The sequence below is a fragment of the Nyctereutes procyonoides genome, unplaced genomic scaffold (assembly GCF_905146905.1).
Source record: "Nyctereutes procyonoides isolate TBG_1078 unplaced genomic scaffold, NYPRO_anot_genome, whole genome shotgun sequence".
Lineage (NCBI taxonomy): Eukaryota > Metazoa > Chordata > Mammalia > Carnivora > Canidae > Nyctereutes > Nyctereutes procyonoides.
Genome location: NW_026575126.1, coordinates 65256102 through 65274374, shown reverse-complemented (window position 1 = coordinate 65274374; position 18273 = coordinate 65256102). Strand labels below are relative to the sequence as shown.

The 18273-nt window shown below is 54.6% G+C and overlaps 1 protein-coding gene across 5 annotated transcripts in view; it reads left to right on the top strand.

The window, feature by feature from the left end:
- Positions 1–18273, top strand: part of RADIL (Rap associating with DIL domain) — a 67907-nt gene that overhangs the window by 37935 nt on the left and 11699 nt on the right. For 4 of the 5 annotated variants that reach the window (XR_008666393.1, XM_055339724.1, XM_055339723.1 and 1 more), the window contains exons 3-6: positions 4794–5026; positions 6662–7300; positions 9197–9234; positions 15304–15464. Coding sequence is in view for 4 of the 5 variants with exons in the window: in XM_055339724.1 (XP_055195699.1) it covers positions 4794–5026; positions 6662–7300; positions 9197–9234; positions 15304–15464 (1071 nt within the window). In the remaining variant the exon portion in view is untranslated. The remainder of the gene's footprint in view (positions 1–4793; positions 5027–6661; positions 7301–9196; positions 9235–15303; positions 15465–18273) is intronic. The other variant, XM_055339722.1, reaches the window with a different exon arrangement.

The window sequence follows — 18273 nt, the reverse complement described above, 5'->3', positions numbered from 1 at the left end:
ACTGTTTTCAAAATTAATTTTACCACCCCTGGTATGCTCAGAGTCCTCTCCTCTCCACCAGCAGAGGGGACATCTGTACCAACCTGCTGTGGTGGGAGGAGGGGGTTGAATGTTAAAGAGCCATGTGACCCAGGGTGTCACCCCCACCTCTTCCTTCCCAGGAGTGTCTGAGCCAGTAGGGGAAGAACCAGGGCTCCCTGCCCTGCAGAGAGCCGCATGCTTGTGGGTTTCTGGGCAGGTGAGGGAGCTAGCAAGAGCCAGTGGCCAGGGAAAGTGAGCTCCTTTCTGTAAACGTGGCCACTATGAATGGACATTGGCATTCTCTCACTGTCTCGATCACGGTCACACCTTCTGCAGGTCAGGGCACCCTTACCAATTCCCGCGTCAGAGGCAAACAATTCAGGAGAGGCAGACTGGACCCTGCACATCCATCCCATCAGGGTCTGTGATTCCTGTTACTTCAGAATCTCCTGAAGTTCATTATCCTTTTAGAATGTGGAAAGTAATCATTTTGCTTCTGGGTCTGGTGCCCATGTGTATTAGCAAGTGTTAGGTGGCATTGTGGGTCCCATGTGTGTGTCCTTGGAGTGAGAACATGACAAAGTAGGTCCTGTATGTGTCACTGGGTGGGAATACAATGGTAGGTCCCTTGTGTGTGCCCTGGGGAAGCACAGAAGCCTCCCCAGGTTCAGATTACCTAGACCCTCACTTTTGCTCCTCTGCTGAATGTGTTTCTGCTTTTCCACCAGGGCAGGTATGTAAGGGTGGAGCGGGGAGCTCCATATCTGCCACCTTTCTAGGAGCTGACAAATAAATACATTCATCTAGAGAAAAGAATTGGAAATCCCAAACTCAAGTTAAATTGGTAGGTGCTCAAGTAAGTTTACCAAGTGCTCAGTGTATTTCTGTAGACAGTGCTTTGCGGACAAAGGAGGGGGACAAATTCTCAACAGGAGTTCCTGTGCCTGTCTGCTGTGTTATAGAACCTTCTGGGCATTTTTATAAAGTACAGATTCCTGAGTGTCCCTCAGGGATGCAGAGTCAGGCCAAAATCTCTGGCCCCAATGAGCTCAGTTGCACCATAGCAGGAAAATGTGTGGGATCAGGGCATCTGGCCCATCTTGGGAGAGGTGGGGAATGGGTGTGATAGGAGAGTGGGCCTATTTTGGCTTCCCAGCCTTGGAGTGCATTTCCTTCACCCACGGGCGAGGCTTGGCGCTCTTCCATAGGATGAATAGCTTTCTACCTGAGTCCCTGTGCCATGGAAGATGTGGACGCTGTGGCCCTTTTATTTCATTAGAACTCACTGCTGAAGAGCAGTGATTTGCCATTCAGTCTCCCCCATGTGAATGAAATCCCAGACTGGTGGGAGGCTGGCCGCTGGGCCAGCATGCTCTTGGCAGAGACTCAACCACTAGGCCCCAGACTCAGTGGCCCCCGTGCCCTGGCTCCTCAGCCGCATCACAGGTGGCAGGGGCCCAAGGGCAGAGTGCCTCGAAAACGCCTGTGCCGCACAGGCCACCGGCACACGCCAGGCCTTTGGAGGTTACTGGGGTGCGTCTGGCCAGGATTTTGCCCAGCTGTGAGCCACCTGGCATCCCCACCCAGAACTGGGAACGTAGTTTCCGAGTTTGGCAGATCTGTCCTGGTTTTGCGTGCTGCTCAGATGCATGAATCTGATGACGGCAAAGCTGAAGTGAAATCAGACATCAGCAGGGAAGGTGGCTGTCCTTAGAAGCCCTCTGGAAACCACGGGTCCTGCTGCTCAGTGGGGGCGGGGCTGGGGCGCATCTCTGGGGGCCTCATCAGGCCCTGAAACTCCACACCCCGCTGCAGGGAAACCATGTTCACAGCCTGGGGAGGTCTCCACAGTGTTTATGATTTTTTTTTTTATTTTAAGAAAGTTTAAAGAAGTAGAAGTATAAAGACCTTCCTCCCAGAATTGACATAACTCTTTTTTAAAAATTGTGTTGATTTAGAGTTTTCTTAAACAAAAATAAAACACCATATACGACATTATGTATAAAGATACAGTCTGGGGCATTATCGTGTCCTGTCAGTTGTGCTATGTTATATGCATCCTCAGACTCCATGCTCCCCACCTGGAACACAGCCATTTCTTGAATTTACTGTGTGCCTTTTCTATTCGTTTTTAAACGTAGCCTCACATGCACACATAGGTAAACCATGAGCAACATGCAGTGATGTTTTATGTGCTTTTGAAACATGTAAACAGTTGGCATCCTACCTTACCTATTATACTCCAGTCTGCTTTCCCCCCACCTCTGGGTGCATACTTGGCCCCCACTTTTCCCCCTATAGCATCTTCATCCTATGAACACACAGGTCCCACAGAGGGTAACATGGCCCGTTCAGTGTCCATGCATGTGTGAGGGTCCTTCTGGCTGTGCCACCTGCAGGGTGAACATGGGGTCATGTCAGAATTGCATTCTCTGGGTGCTCTGGGTTACTCTGCACCTGAGCCGTGCTGGCCGTGGGCACGTCACTTCTGATGGCCTGGCCTCTGAGCCACTGCTCCTCAGCCCTGGCCCTTTGGTGTTCACGTGGCTGTCCGAAGACCCAGTAAGGAGACCTGGAAGCCGACCAAGCTGCAGTATTTAAAACTCCCCAGGAGTGGCGCAGCGGTTTGGCGCCTGCCTTTGGCCCAGGGTGCGATCCTGGAAACCCGGGATCGAGTCCCATGTCAGGCTCCCGGTGCATGGAGCCTGCTTCTCCCTCTGCCTATGTCTCTGCCTCTCTCTCTCTCTCTCTCTCTCTTTCTCTCTCTCTGTGTGACTATCATAAATAAATAAAAATTAAACAACAACAACAACAAAACTAAAACTCCCCAGGAGCGTCTGAGCACAGGCAGGGTGAGAACCACTGCTTTCCACAGTGGGGTCAGGGAAGCCAGCCCTGGGCACTGGGAGGGCTGTCTGCTGGGGTAGGAGCCCAACTGCAGTGGGGCCTACTTGGCGGTGAGCTCCCTTGTGGGGCTGCAGTCCAGGGGACACTTACCTTGGTCTCTCAGGCTTCATCTGGGGGGCCCCTGAGAATCTAAGAGGAAAGGACCCCCTTTTCTCTGGAAGGCTTTGGAGTTCTGGGAAGTAGTTCTGAGGCTTATCTTGGCCCATGGCTCCGCCCTAGATGGAGGAAAAGCTTGGAGGCTAGAACATCATTTTGGACTGGTTTTTAAATGTTTCTTCTTTCAGGCACGGCCGCATGGTTGTACAGTGCTGCTATAGAGTAGCAGGTGGGACAGGGCAGGTGGGGGTGGGGTACAGTGGCAGGAAGCTGGCTTCCATCTGCCACCTCCCCCAGCCCCTACTTGCTCCCCCTCTATGTTCCCCCCATCCCTCTGGGCCCCACTTGGCCCACACTTCCTTCTGCCCCTCCCATACTCCCTGGCAGCCCCTGCCTTTCCCCCTTCTTCCCCCCACCTGCTCCCTCCTGCCCATCCCACCTGCTCCCCTCCTTCCTCCTCCTGCTACTACCTCCCCCTTACTCTCCCCATCCTGACCTGCCCCCTGACCCTACTCTCCTCCCCCCTCCTCCTCTGCTCCCCGCCCTACCTCCCCCATGCCCTAGACTGCTCCTGCCTGCCAGTGTCTGGCCGGCTCTGCAGCAGGCGGGTGGGGAGCAGCAGGCGCCCAGGAGGACTGCCTTGCACTGCAGCTCCTCCGCCAGCCCGGCCTCCTGCAGACCCAGCCCCCTGTGGCTACAGAAGAGCGGGCTTCCTCCTGGAAGGGCAGGTCTCTGGTAAGGGAGCACCCTTGCTCCAGCTAGCTTCCCTCCTTTGCCCTGGCTTTGTCTGGTCTGGGTGGAATGGTTGTAGGAAGGGAGGCTGCAGATGGGGGTGGATGGAGGCTGTGGAGAGGGGAGTCAGCAGAAGGCTCAGAAAGAAAGCGCTGGGGTCAGCCCTGTTGGGAGTGACAGGAGATCGGCCTCCTGGGCTCCATCTGGCTTCTCGGCTTGGCTTTCCGGCTTTCCAGCAGCGTTAGTTTAAAAGACTGCTTCCTGGGCATGGAAGACTGTCTTTCACGGCCCAGGCAGGGGGACATATGTGTATGTGTGTGCCTGCGTGTATACATGGGCATGTTTGCGTGTGCATGGGTTTGCGTGTGCGCCTGTGTGGGCGTGCTTGTGGGCGTGCTCTGGGCGTGTGCATGTGTGTGCTTTCCGACCTGGCCGTGGCGGGGCATCCTTGGGAGGGACAGTCGTGCTGTCCTAGACAGAGACCAGCCGGCTCAGAGGGCAAACGGACCGCTTCCTACTTGTAAATGGGGGAGGGCCAGGGGGCTGTGAATAGGTCTCGTCTCATTTGATCACAGCACGCATGCATGCACACGGACACATGCACCGCCTCCCCCCCCACGCACAGGCACACGCATACGCACACACACACAAACACAGGTGGGCCAGCAGGGCTCTGGGCACAGTGCAGTGACGCACCAGGAGCCCCTGGCACGGTGACCCTGGCAGAAGTCAATGCTGCAGTGCCATTTGTCATCCAGAGGGAGGGGCTGTGGCGAGGCTGTTGGGTGGGTGATGGGGCTCCTTGTAGGGCTCCTCCAGACGTGAACAGCCGGGCTGCCTGCTTTTCAAGGGGGGTCCAGAGGTGGCCCAGCCTTGCCAGGTTGGGATCAGAGGGTGGAGTCCTCTGATCTTCTCCACATCTGTTGACAAAACAGTGACCAGTGTTAGAAGTGGGTCCATGAGATCTAAATTCAGAAGGACCCAGAGGTGGGCCTCATTTATTAGGCTTTGTTTACCCTGTACTGCTTCTGTTTCAGGGATAAACGCCCAAGCCCGGAGGCTGCAGCGGAGCCGTGCCAAGGGAACCCCAGCCCTGGCTTCAGAGGGTGCCCAGAGCCCCCCTACACCCCGGCTGCGCCGCACTGTCAGTGAGAGCAGCCTGAGCTCGGCCACCACCCCGGGCCCCGAGGAACGCGGCCAGGAAACCATGCGCTACTCACTCTATGAGTCTCCCCACCTGCTCCTTCTGCAGGGCTACAGCCAACAGCATGTGAGTGCACCCCCTTGTGCCCCCACGAAGGCCCAGCCGCCCTCCCGAGAGCTGACCAGGAAGGCCCGCTGGAAGTTCTCAGAGTAGAAGGCCTCCTCTTGCTGCTAGCTGAGTCAGCTGTGAACTTCTGTGGGCCGCAGTCACTCTGGTGACAATGAGGCTGTAGAAATGGGATGCTGGGGACCACTGTGGGGGGCCGTCCTAGATTCTGGAGGAAGTGGAGGCTTCCCCCGTGCTTTGTTTCCAGGACATTCTCTGTACAGGCTACAGTAGGAGGCAGCAAGGACAGGGTTCACTCAGTACCAGGCTCCTTCTCAGAGAATTGTCTGCCATCTTCCAGATGGTGTCTCAGACCATGTCATGCCCTGGCTTTGGGGACCCCAACTCAGGGGGTCCCCTTGTCCAGATAGGAGCACATGGCCTCGAGGGCACCATGGGAGGCATTGTCTGAGGAGGCCAGAAAGGAGAGTGGGCCCCCAGTCAGGCACTTCCCTCTTTTGTTGGGGCCCTTGTCTGCAGGGGCATAGCCCTTGGAAGCTCCTTTGTCTGCTCACTTGTGCAGATCTGCTGAGCTCCCTTCTGGCTCACGCCAGGTGCATGCTGTGTGGTGTTGGGGCTTCTGGTGCTGAGGTGTTAGCCATACCAAACCTGGCCTTACGCTTTCCAAGCAGTAGGAATTGACAAGAGTCCAGATGAGGGCTCTGGGCGAGGCTTTACTGGGGCCTATGCTCAACCACAAGGCTGACTTCTCAGGCTGAGTACCCACAGAGAGGTCAGAGAGGGTTTCTTGAAGAAACAGGTGGGCAGAGGGTGGCATTTGCATGAAAAGGTGAGGGTTTCTAGGCACGTGTGTACTCAGAGAGCCTGCTTTTCCGCTCATTGCATGTCTCACTAGCATGTTCTATCTCTACTCCTGGGTGTGATTTTTAGAGTTTAAATGAGGGAAAGGTAAGTTGAGGGCACCCCCCTGGTTGTACACACTCTGAGGCCAGCATCAGGGGTCTCTGGTGGTGCAGACTGGTGTCGCCTGGATCTTGCCAGGTTTTCTGGGTGCTGACTAGCTGCTTTAGGTTGACGTCCTGTTTTCTGCACTCCTAAGACATATTGCTCAAGAAACACAGGCTCGTGAATTTTCTGGTAGGAAGTTTTTTCTTTATGGTATAGTTGAATCTCATTAGGGTTTTGAGAGAGGCTGTAGTCCTGTCCCTATTCTGTCTAATGAGGAGACATCTGCCTCACTAAGCTGGAGCCGCAAAGGAGGGTGCTTGCACACAGCTTGTACCGATCACCTGTGGGGGGTGCTTGATGGCACTTGGCTGTGACTGTAAACCAGTGTCTGTGCCCAGCTTGTCCCTGGTCTGGCCTCGTTGTCTGAGAGCTGGAGTCATCCTTGGGTGTCTGGTGTGCCCCTGAGGCTGCTCTGGGAAGCCTCATCCCCTGGGGACAGGTTGAGTGTCCGGTGTGGGACAGGCTAGGGGCAAGCAGCAGGTCCGGAAGGGCTACAGGGCAGGGCGGGCCCAGGCTGGCGGTCCTGGCCGCATGGCTTAGGTAACCAGGGACTGGGACACCTTTTTGTTTCTTCCCGCTGACGGGCTTTCCCAAGGTGGCTACTGAGGTCTAGTATTTGCATTTCAGGACAGCCTGGTGTACCTGCTCAATCGGGAACAGCACACGGTGGGCCAGAGGACCCCTTCCAGCAAGCCCAGTGTCAGCCTCTCGGCCCCCGACATCCTACCCTTGCACTGCACCATCCGCAGGCACCAGCCTTCCAGCCCAGAGCAAGCAGGGAGCAGGCTGGTCCTGGAGCCCATCCCCGGGGCACCTGTCTCCATCAACTTCTCTGAGGTGGGGGGCCGGGCAGTGGTGTTGCGCCATGGGGACCTGCTCTCCCTCGGCCTCTACTACCTGCTGCTGTTCAAGGACCCAGCGCAGGCCCAGCCCCTGCCTGCCCAGGCACTGGCCCGACTGCGTGCCGTGCCGCGGAGCTGCAGGATGTGTGGCGCCTCGCTCCGGGCCCGGGGTGCCTCCACCTCTGGCTCCACACGGGTCCCCCCACCCCGGCCAAGGCTGCTGCACCTGGAGTTTGAGCCCGAAGTGGAGGATGCACTGCTGCAGCGAATCATGACTCTGATTGAGCCCAGTGGGGACGACCACAAGCTCACCCCTGCCTTCCTCCTTTGTCTTTGCATCCAGCACTCAGCCACCCGCCTGGAGCCTGGCTCATTTGGGCAGCTCCTGCTCAAGATAGCCAAGGCGATCAGAGAGACAGTCTGGGTCAGTCATGGGGGTGCTCTTCCCTTGGGCGGGGTGGGATGGGGAGTGGGGGCTTGTGGGAGGAGCTGGATGGAGGCTGTGGCCACCTGGGGGAGCTCAGGAGTCCCTCCTCTCTGAGGGCCAGCCTTCCCTGCCTGTTCACCCCTAGGAAGCCTGGGGGGGGGGGGGAGTGGGAAGGGCACTTTGTCTTCATGGGGTCAGCTGTGGCATTGTGAGCTCTGGTCCTATGTCCCTCCCCAAGGCCCAGCACAGCCATGATGTGCCCTGGAGTCCCAAGCCCTCAGCACCTATTTGACTTGAGTGCCCTGTGCCTCTTGCCAAAAGTCCACCGTGGAGCCCCTGTCAGCTTGGTGGTGGGGGTGCAGGACTGTTGACTTCTCTATGTTGTAAAACTTCCTTCCATCAGGGTCTCTAGAGCACGGTATCATGCACGTTTGGGCAGAAGTTCTTGTTGTGAGGCCAGGCTGTGCACTGTCAGCTGTTGGCTAGCGTCCCTGGGCTCTATTTGCTGCACGCCAGTGGCTGCCCTTCCCTCATGGAAATGGCTCTGGGCACTGCCAGATGTCCCCTGGGGGCACAGACAGCCTGTCCCTACAGGGTCAGGGCAAGAGCTACTGTAGGCTGTCTGGGTCCAGCACTCGACTCCCCCCTCCTCCATCTCTTCCTGCCCCTCCAGTGACTGGACTCCCTAGGACCTGAAGCATAGCTGGCAGTTACACACAGTCCCTCAGAGACACCCATTCATCTTGGCCTGTAAACTAGAGAGATTCCCCAGATTAAAATCTGCACTTAAAATGTTTGAAACCTTTTAAAAGCAAAAGCCAACATGGGCTGTCACATCCAGAGGTTTGTGTAAGTTATCTGTGTGCATCATGGGCATCTGAGCCCACCTCCTACCACAGTTCTCATGCAGAACAATGTCAGTATTATCCCTGTGTGGGGTCCAAGCACAGGGCAGATGACATCCGTGCAGTGCAGGAGCCTGACCACACTGGGGCCTGTGGTGACCGAAGGCCTAATGCTTAGGCGTTGTGACTGTTCTAAGTCTGCCCTGGACCTGACACTTCCTAGTAAGTTAGACAATATGACATATCCGATGTCCTGGCTAGGGAAACTGAGGCTTGTCGAGGTGAACAACCTCACCCAAGGTCTGGAGCTCATAAATAGAGGAGTCTGGATCCAGGCCATCCCCGGCATGCTTCCCCACTGTGCTGCTTGTGAGCCTCAGCCCTGGTCTGTCAAGAGCTGCGGATATATCGTTTGTCTCACTGTTTCTTGGGCATCAACCATGCTCTTTATTCCATACACTCGAGGCAGATTAGCACATCCTAGAACAAGTAACGGAGTCGGCACCTGGGGCTGTGCTTAGCCAGATAACAACTTGCTGCTAAAGCAAGAGCCATTTCTTGATTAAAAGTGACAGAAAAGGTTGCCTAAACCCGTGTCCCCATTGGGATGTTTAAACGTGCTTGTAAATACTCAAGCACACACATGTACTCATCACCCCTGTGGCTGACAGTGGAAAGCTATGTATAAAGCTTAACAAGATGAGCATTAGTAGATTCTTCTGGTATTTGGAGGATATTTGACCTGCTTTACTATTTCTTGAAGAGCCAGTGGTTATGTCAGCGAGCTGGGTGTAAACTGTAAACTGTCTGTTGCAGGAAATATGAAGATCATATTCAGGAATGGAATGGAAAGGTGTCACATCAGATGGAAAATGATCCTTTCCAGCCTAGTTTCCAGTAAACAGCCACACAGTACAGGATGTCCACAATGACACTGCCGTGGTTTTTATGTGGATGGCATACCATGAATTTAGTGGTGGTCTCATTGAACATATCCTGCGGTATCCTGTTTTTTCTCAGGTTCGCTTTTTTGTCTTTTTGATTGTAGGAGAAAACCAAAGAACTGGCGGAGAAGCAGGCACAGCTGTAAGTATGGCCCCTACTTAGGCCCCTAGCTCCTGGGAGACCTGCACCTCCCCATGGAGCCAAGCCCCCAGGGGGCCCCCCAGACACTGCTGGGGTCAGCTCTGGGCTTCTGTCACACAGTCCTGTCTCTGAGTGACCATTCCCACTTCTGTGCTCACCACCCTGGGAAGCACTGGGCTTGGGGAGTTTCTCTGGAGCATCTGTTAGACCGAGGGGGTGAGATGCTCCCTGGAGCCTTGGCCTGCTTTCACCTACCGTAATGGCTTTGCTAAAGCAAACCTGCCTCTTTAGGAGAATGTACAACCCCCAACTTTGAGCTAGGGTAGTGCATTTCCATTCCCCTCGTCTCTTCTCATAGAAAGTGCTGTTTATGCTCACACACCGCTGCTGGGCCTCGGGAAGCTGGTTGGCATCAACGGTGGAGACGTGCACGTGCCCAACCCGCTGGTCCCCCTCTGATGTGGGCCCCGTAGAGAGACGTCCTCACACAATGGGTGGGAGGCGCGCTCTCAAGGCCTCTTCTGTAAGCGCAGAGGTCCGAGGGCACCCATGTGCCCTGTGGCAGCATGCCATGCATTTATGCGGTGTATACTTGGCAACGAATGGTGAAAGGGAATGAACTGCACACTGCATCTGTATGGCCGAATCTGAAAATAGTGCCGAGTAGACGAAGCACCTGGAGGAGTGGCTGTAGTATGACTGCACGTGTGCAAGGGCGTAAAGCCTGCACCAAGCTGGCCCACTTAAGGAACATGCATGTGCGGCAACCCCCCAAAGAGCCATGTCAAAGGGTAGTCACTGCCTGTCTTGAGGAAAGGGCACCCAGGACTGTAAGTCACACCTGGCGCCCTGGATTGCTTCGATCGTGTTTCTGCCCCTGGCGTCTGTAAAGCAGGCCGTCACCACACATGTGTGCTTACATATCCGCCATGGTCCCAGGCAGAGAAGGGAGGAATGGTCACCACTGCCTTCAAAAGTGGGGGGACTACAGACAGGGAGGGATGGAGGCCGGGTCAGGAGCAGCAGGGATCTGGGGTCACCGAGCTGTTCTGCCCCGGCTGGAAGTGGAGCGTGGAATTCCTGCTGCTCATAAATGTGTGCTCTCCGGCTCCTATTGACATCAGGAAGCCAGCGCCACATCTGAGGAAGGAAGTGTTTGATGACAAGTGACGTGCCTCGTGCCTGGGGGCAAGAGGCTGCAGGGGAGGCCCAGGCTCTGCCATCCAGCTCGCTCCCTGGGCAGTGCTCCGTGTGGACCAGGCCCCACAGGGCAGCCCTGGCTTCAGAGGGTGGCAGCCGGCCTGCCTGAGGTGGGGGGACCTGCACAGAACCTCCGTGTGATGGGCTGGCCAGTGTGGCTGCCCCCCAGCTGTAGGGACATGTGGGAGGTGATGCAGCTGAGGTTTTAGGGGCTCATGCAGCCCTTGCCCTCCTGAGTGTCTGATCACTGGGAAATCGAGGCCTTCCCTTCAGCATTCCTGCCCAGTCTTTATTCTAGAACTTAACAGGCCTGTGTCCATCCTCAGGGAATGTTCCCTCTCCTCTCCTCTTTATCCAAGTGTGACTCCCTTCCAAAATACAGAAGAGCACAGACTCTTATCAGTTGCCCAAGGATCCACACCTGAACTTCACATTATGAACCTTTTGCCTCGGGCTTCAGGTGCTTGTGTGAGGTGCTGCTTTTTACATTGCCAGTGACTGTTGACCTTCGCTGTGTGCTTTTCCTGCATCTGTGATCGTCACACCTTTTCCCTGGGAACCCATGAGTGTGGGTGCTGCGCTTGCAGGTTTTCTGACCACAGCTGAATCCCTGGGATTAAACCCTTCATGGCTACTGATTTGTGTGGCATGGCGATCTACCACGTGTTGACATTTTAATTAGCGTTTCCCATCCGAATTCATAGGTCAAATTGGTGTAGGATTCTTTTTCCATTGTCTTTGTCTGACTTTAATATCAAAGTTCAGGGATGCATGGGTGGCTCAGTGGTTGAGCATCTGTCTATGGCTCAGGTTGTGATCCTGGGGTCTTGGGATTGAGTCCTGCATCGGGCTCCCCTTGAGGAGCTTGCTTCTCCATCTGCCTATGTCTCTGCCCCTCTCTCTCTATCTCTCATGAATAAATAAATAAAATATATTTTTTTTAATAGTGAGGTTCACAGAAACCCAGCTGGCCAGCCTTATCTGTGTCCAATTCCCTGCATCAGGGTGTGTGGGCCAAGGACTCAGTTTCTGGGGTGTGTGAGAAGTAGCCCATGAAAGTGTCTGGGTGGCCCCTGGGTTTGCTGATCCCACTTCTTCAGTGAGTATGGGCATATCTGGTTTTCTGTTTCTGCTTGTGTTGATTTCGGTGACTTCTATTTTTGTTCTTGAAGTTTACTGGAATAAAAGTTTATTCTCTTAGGACTGTTTTCATCTCTCATGTATTTGTGGTATTATCTCCGTATTTAATTCCTCTTGGGTTTCTATCTTTCCTCTTACCTCCCTTTGATTTATCTTCCCAGGGATTTGTCTGTTGTCATCTGCTTAAAAGGACCAATTTTGTTTCTGCTTTTTCTTTCATTTCTGTTCCATTGATTATTTCCTTTTTCTTGCATAATTTCTTAGTTTCTTTTTTTAATTCATGAATTATTTTGAACGTTTTTTGAACTTCTTAAATTTTAATTTTTCTTAGCAAAAATGCATTTGATTTTAGTAATAATTTCAGTAATAATTTCCCATATGCTTCCCAAATAGATTTAAACATTTTTACATCAGAGCACCCATTGATTTGATTTATTTTTATTTATTTTATTGTGGTAAAAACACTTAACAAGTGAACCATTCTTTTAAATTTTGAAGTGTATCTTGGCAATTTCTGGTCTCTCCCTTTCCGGCCTGGCCCCAGAGGTCACCGTTCTGTCTCTGAGGCCATGAGTTGGACTGTTTTAGATATCTCATCTAAGCGGAATCCTGCGATATTTTCCCTTCTGCGATTGGCTTCTTTCACTTCACTTAACATCTCTAAGGTTCACTGTGTCGTAGGATATTGCAGGATTTCCTTGATTTTTTTTTAAAGGCTGAATAATGTTTCATTGTATTATGTACCAGATTTTCTTTATTATTTCCTCTCTCAGTGGACATTTAGTGTGACTCCAGATCTTCCGTATCATGAATGGTGTTGCGCTGAACACATGGAGTGGGGATATCTCATGGAGATACTGATTTCAATTCTTTTGGGTAAATACCCAGAAGTGGAATTAATTGCTGGATCATATGTTAGTGCTATTTTTAATTTGAGGAGTGTCCATCCTGTTTTCCGCAGTGGCTGCACCTTTCTGCATCCCCCCCACCCCCAGCAGAGCACAAGGGCTCCAGTTTCTTGACACCCTCACCGACACTTGTCATCTCGTCTTTTTGATGACGGCTGTTCTGACAGGTGTAAGGTGAGCTCTCCTTGTGGTATTGATTTGCGTTTCCCAGATGCTGAGTGATGCTGGGCACCTTTTCATGCTGGCCACCTGGAGGTTGTCTTTGGAAAAATGTCTCTTCAGGTCTTTAACCCACTTTTTCTTTTTAAAGATTTATTCATTCATGATAGAGAGAGAGAGAGGCAGAGACACAGGCAGAGGGAGAAGCAGGCTCCATGCCAGAGCCCGACGCGGGACTCGATCCTGAGACTCTAGGATTGCACCCTGGGCTAGAGGCAGGTGCCAAACCGCTGAGCCACCCAGGGATCCCCTTTAACCCACTTTTTAACCAGGTGCTTAGTTTTTTTGTTTTTGTTTTTTTTTTTGCTTTTGAGTGATAGGAGTTCCTTATAGATTTTGGAAATTAACCCCCTCAGATGGATGGTTTGCAAATATTTTTCTCACTCTGTAGATTGCCTTTTCATTCTGGTGATGGTTTCCTCTGTCTGCAGAAGCTTGGCTGTATGATGTCATCCCACTTGTCTGTTTTGGCTTTTATTGCCTTTGACCTTGGAGTGCTATACATGAAGTTGTTCCCGCCGCCCCCCCCCCCCCCCCCCCCCGCAAATGCTCATCGGAGTGGGATGGGACGGACCTCACCACACCTCATTTGTGCGCTGTGGTATGTGGCCTGAGGCTGGCAGGTGTGCATCAGCACTGACCTCTCCGGGATTCGACACCGAAACTCCAGTTGGCAATACTGCTGGTTTGTTTGTCAGTAGAGGCTTGTCTGTCCCTTTGAGTTCTGGGTGAAATTGAGAAGGCAGTGAATGTCGAAAACAAAGTGGAATTAGGCTCTGAAGGGCCAGATTAATCCCTTTCTCACTGACATGTACCTCTTCATGCCTGTGTGGATATGCGTGTATGATGCGAGTGTGTGGAACAGATTTGGAGGAACAGCACTCAGGATCCTGCAAGAGGAGCGGGTGGCAGCAGGGGCAGTGACCTATCTAGCAGTGAAGACAAGGAGGCCCAGCCTGAAGCCAGTTCCTTCCCTCCCGGGAGCAGGACAGAGAGGTCACATTATCATGACAGCAGTGAAGTTAGTCCTAGAGAACAACAAGCCTGCAGGCATCAGAGGAATGTGTGAAACGGAGCTTGAGGTCCCCTCCTTGGCCCATGCAGGGTGCCTGTGGCTTTTCCTGTGGACCTATTTCCCTGCTACCCTGGGTGCGACCATCACTAATGACAGGGAGTTCCTAAGCCGCTGTGGCTTTTGCCAGCTCACCAGGCAGGAGTAAAGAGTCTGTGCCTTTGCCGGTCCCGGGGACAGCACTGTCCTTGAAGCTGCCCTGCTGTTGCCTGGCCTGCCCATCACCATGCACCAGCAAGAGATGTTTCTCTGGTGAGGAGTCCCTGGGACTGTTGGACAGACAGCCCAGCCTACCCCTCAGACCAAACCAAGTCACACCAACATGATGGTTTGATTTGCTTGTAAATGGATCCGTGCTCCCTGTCAGGAGAGTCACTAGGTGTGGTCATGGTGGCACCAAAGACAACATTCTGGGCGCTGGGCGTCAGGGCATCCTCAGAGGCCACGAGAGCACGGCCTGCTGACCTGCTTCTGCTGTGGGAGTGGGATGAGATGCAGTATCATGCCCAGAAACACCAGCCATTGAAGCTGGAAATTGAGGAATTCCCAGAGCTCAGCACAGCCTCACCACATGCACCCTCAGACTTCTGGAGAGGTGGCTCAGGACAGTGCCTGGGAGCTTCCTGTCACCATGGGCAGCTCACAGACACGAGGTCCTGGGTCCTAGGGGCTGGTGCATGGGAGACAAGAAGTGAGGAGAGGGAGCCAGGGTGGATCTGGGCTTGGCTGGAGTCCATTGGACTCTGGAGGAGGGTGGCCTTGACGTTGTCATCGTCCCCTGGAAAGGGAGCTCAGAGCCTCGAGGTGCCAGCTTGGGAGGGAGGAGTGCCTCTAGGACCATTTCCACTCCCGGCTGGTCATCCCTCAGGCTTGTGATGAGGATCATTGAAGGCACTGGAGGGTTCCAGTCCCGTGCCTCGTGGCTTTCCGATGTAACTAGCTGCAGTGAGCGGCCCTGATAGAGTCTGTGTGAGGAGCATGTGTCAGCAGCACCCGGTAGATCTCAGTGGCAGCCTCTTTTTTTTTTTTCTAACAATGCCCTCTAAATCTTCCAACTACTTCTAGCTATGATCAGTTAGTTCTTAGCTAATCTTGCCCATGCACCTCCCAAGATTGTTTGTTTGCTGTTTGGTTTTTCTGTCACTTATGCTAACATAAAGAACACACTACACTCCTGCTCCTCATCCTACCAGCCGTAGGCTGCTCCCTCCCCATGCATACACACACTTCACACGCTCTTCTCAACGTGCCTTCATTATCTCAATCCCCAAAGACAAGATGTGAAAATAGTTTACATGAGTCCTTTACTGCTGGCTGTGGCCACTGGCTGTCCTTCCTGCGAGGTTTGTAGGATGTGTGCCTCTGGCCTCATGTGTCCAACAACTTATCTGTGCGTCCCCTTTCCCAGCCTGACATCAGTGGGTTTTGGTGGCGTCCTGTTGGAACAAACAGCCTTATTTGCAAAGTGTGGTGCATTTAGCCTCCCTGGGTTACCATCCAGGAGTAACCCTGAGTCTTTTGTCTTGGCAGCCAGGAGCCCATCTCCCTAGCCAGCTTTTCCATGGCTGGCCTGGTGCCAGACCTGCAGCACATTCTTTTCTGGATGTCCAACTCAGTTGAGCTCCTATACTTCATCCAGCAGAAGTGCCCGCTCTATATGCAGAGCTTGGAGGAGGAGCTGGACGTCACAGGTACTGCCGTTTGGGGGAGCGGGCTGCGAGTGCGGTCGCCTCACTGCCTGGGGTGGAGTCGGCCACTAGAACAGTGGGAGGTGGTGTGGTGTTGGGGCTCCCTCTGGGAGGGGTTGATGCTGGCAGTTGGGCTGACCCGGCTCCTCTCGTCCCCGTCATGTCCTGTTATATAATCAGGCATCCCACTGTGTGTGCCTGCTGCACCCCCTAGAGCGCCTGCAGGAAGGGTGCAGTGCCTCGGGCCGGGGCTGTCCTTTACTGGGTGCACCTTGGTTTCAGGGAGGAGACAGTACCTCTGGGGGCTGTGTATGATTGTGGGATGTGCTGGCTTCCGGACTCAGCTGCAGGGAATGCGCAAGCTAGAATGTGCTATGCTGGGAGAGACTGCCTGGGGCAGCCTGGGGCTTCCTGAAGAGGGTGGTGTCTGGCTGGGCCCTGAGGCTGGGTGGGATTTCAGCTGTTCTGTGTCTGCTCTGTGGCTCCTACAGGAGCAGGGAAGGAGGTGAGGCAGTCAGGGAGCCAGGGCTACAGCCTCCTGTGGATGAGCCTCGCTCCCATGTGGCAAGAACAGCCGCTCACCTCCCTCCCTCCCCATTGTGGGGCTTGGGCACTGGAAGCTTCGGGCAGGCGTGGTTGGCGGTCCTGCCTCTGAAGGCACCAACCGGGGCTGGGAACGAAGCCAGGCAGTCAGGCTGGGGCCTGGCCACAGCTCCCCATAGGCTTAGTGTGCCGGGACGCTGCACCGGGTCTGTGCCGGGTCTGTGCCCAGCGGTGTCTTCCGGGAGGCAGCCGTGGGCTCTGGGAGAAAGAGCCCCAAGCAAGTAGCAGGGAGCCCTGGACCTTGCCCAGGGGTGCGAGACCCTGCTGAGCCTCCATCCCCGCCCCTCTGGGATGGGCCAGATTTCCCGAGAGGAGGGGTTCCTGGCAGTCGATGGTCTGCATGGTGCAGACTGTCCTACTGTGTGCTAGGTCGGCCACCCTGGAGCTTTGGAGACCGGTGGGGTGGAGAGCCTGTGCAGGAGGCCTGGTGGGAGGTGGCGGGGTGAGGGGAGGCAGAGCCAGTGGGTGTGTCTACATCCCTTCTCCTCAGTCACGGCTTCTTAGTACTTACCCCCCACTTCACAGTGAAAGGGACATTGAGAGCTTCTTGGGCTCCCAGGGCCTGGGAATCAGTGCTTCCGTGGATATGTAGAGGGACACACTGGAACCTTCTGCGTCCCTGTGGACATTCAGGCCTGCTGACCTGCTGTCCCCGTCCTGGTTCCCCTTGGGTGGACATTGTGCAAGGCATCCAGATAGACCTCCCAGGACAGGCTGCTCTCTCTGTCCACAAGGCCTGGGCCTAAAGCAGCCCAGTTACCTGGCTTCTCCCCGAGTGTGACCTAAACGACCTCTGTGTGTCTCCAAAGCCAGGGCACACCCCCTGCCCAAGCATCCTGGGCTGTCCTGAGCTTGGTGCTCCCAGAACCCAGGGCCTCCCTCCTGCCCTCCCTATGATCCCCTTTCTCCACAGCCCACGTGTCTCCTTGGGGCCCCCCCAGCTGTTCTGAGTCGAGGGGCTCCTCCTCTGGACGTGGTGTCGGCCAGGGAGCTCCCGGGCCTCTGGCTTGTCTCTGAGCAAGTGTGGCCTCCTGTGCAAGGTGTGAGGTCAGGGGTGTTGACAAGAAGTGCTGCCAATTAGGGCTCTGGCAGAGTCAGCTGGGAAAACTGCCCCCCCCCCCGCCCCGTGACTTTTAGGCACTGTGTTGGTGGGTGAGTCCTGCTGATGCCCCATCTCATCTGACCTTGTTTCACACACTATTGAGAGGCTGTGGTCTGTGGGCCCCACTGGGCCTGCCTCCTGAGCCCAGGGACCGTGCGTCTGGCAGATTTTCATTTAAAAAGCTACTTGGGGCTGACAGGGACTCTGCTTTCTTAGCTGCTGCCTCTGCTCATGGGGGAGTTATTTCTGGTCAGGCCCTGGATGTTGTGCCCCCAGGCGATGCTGGGAGAGGGAGTACGTGGATGGCCAGGGTCCTGCCTCCATCCACCCCAGGGACCGTGGACCATGCAGACTGGGGAAACCACAGCGAGATCTGACCGTCCCACAAACGACGTCCTGTGTGGTGCCGGCGCTGGAGAGCTCAGAGGAAAAATAACATCACCAAAGGGCAGAGGCAAGGTCAGAGCCGTGTCTCGGCCTCCTGACCTTCAGCGGGAAATTTCTGTGGGAAGAATTCTGAAAACAGATGTCATGTCCTGAACACTGGAAAATCGCCTTCTCGTTCCGCAAACAATTTTTGTTGTCTGAAGCTCTTGTCCAGGACGCCTCCCTTCTCTGGGCAGATAGAAGGTGGGCCCATGGGTGCCAGGGGGGATTTTATCCACTGAGTATCTCCGGGAGCTTTGCCTCTGCCTCAGCACCTGTGGATTTAGGGGCCTCAGGCGCAGGCCCCTGATCCCCTGAAAAGCTCCTGTGAGTGTCAGCTTGGCTGGACACTCCAGCAGAGCCTGTACCATGGGCACAAGTGTTTCAGCTGGTTTGCCAGTGATGTCTGAGAGATTCGTGTGGCATCCGTGGGGAGCCGCCCCATGGCTGTGCTCTGTGGGGTCCTGGCCGCCTCTTTCTGCCACCCCTCCTCTCTCCAGAGCCCCGACTGCCACACAGGGGTACAAGTGGGCTTTCTCAGACAGGCTGGATGAGTAGGAGGCCTGCAGGGCGGTGTGTTGCTCTCGTCCAGGCCCTACTCCAGGGAAAGGGTTTGGAACTGGTTTCTTGGCCCTGTTCCTGCTGGCTTTGCTTGGCTGTGGGTCGCCTTTGGTCTGCAGG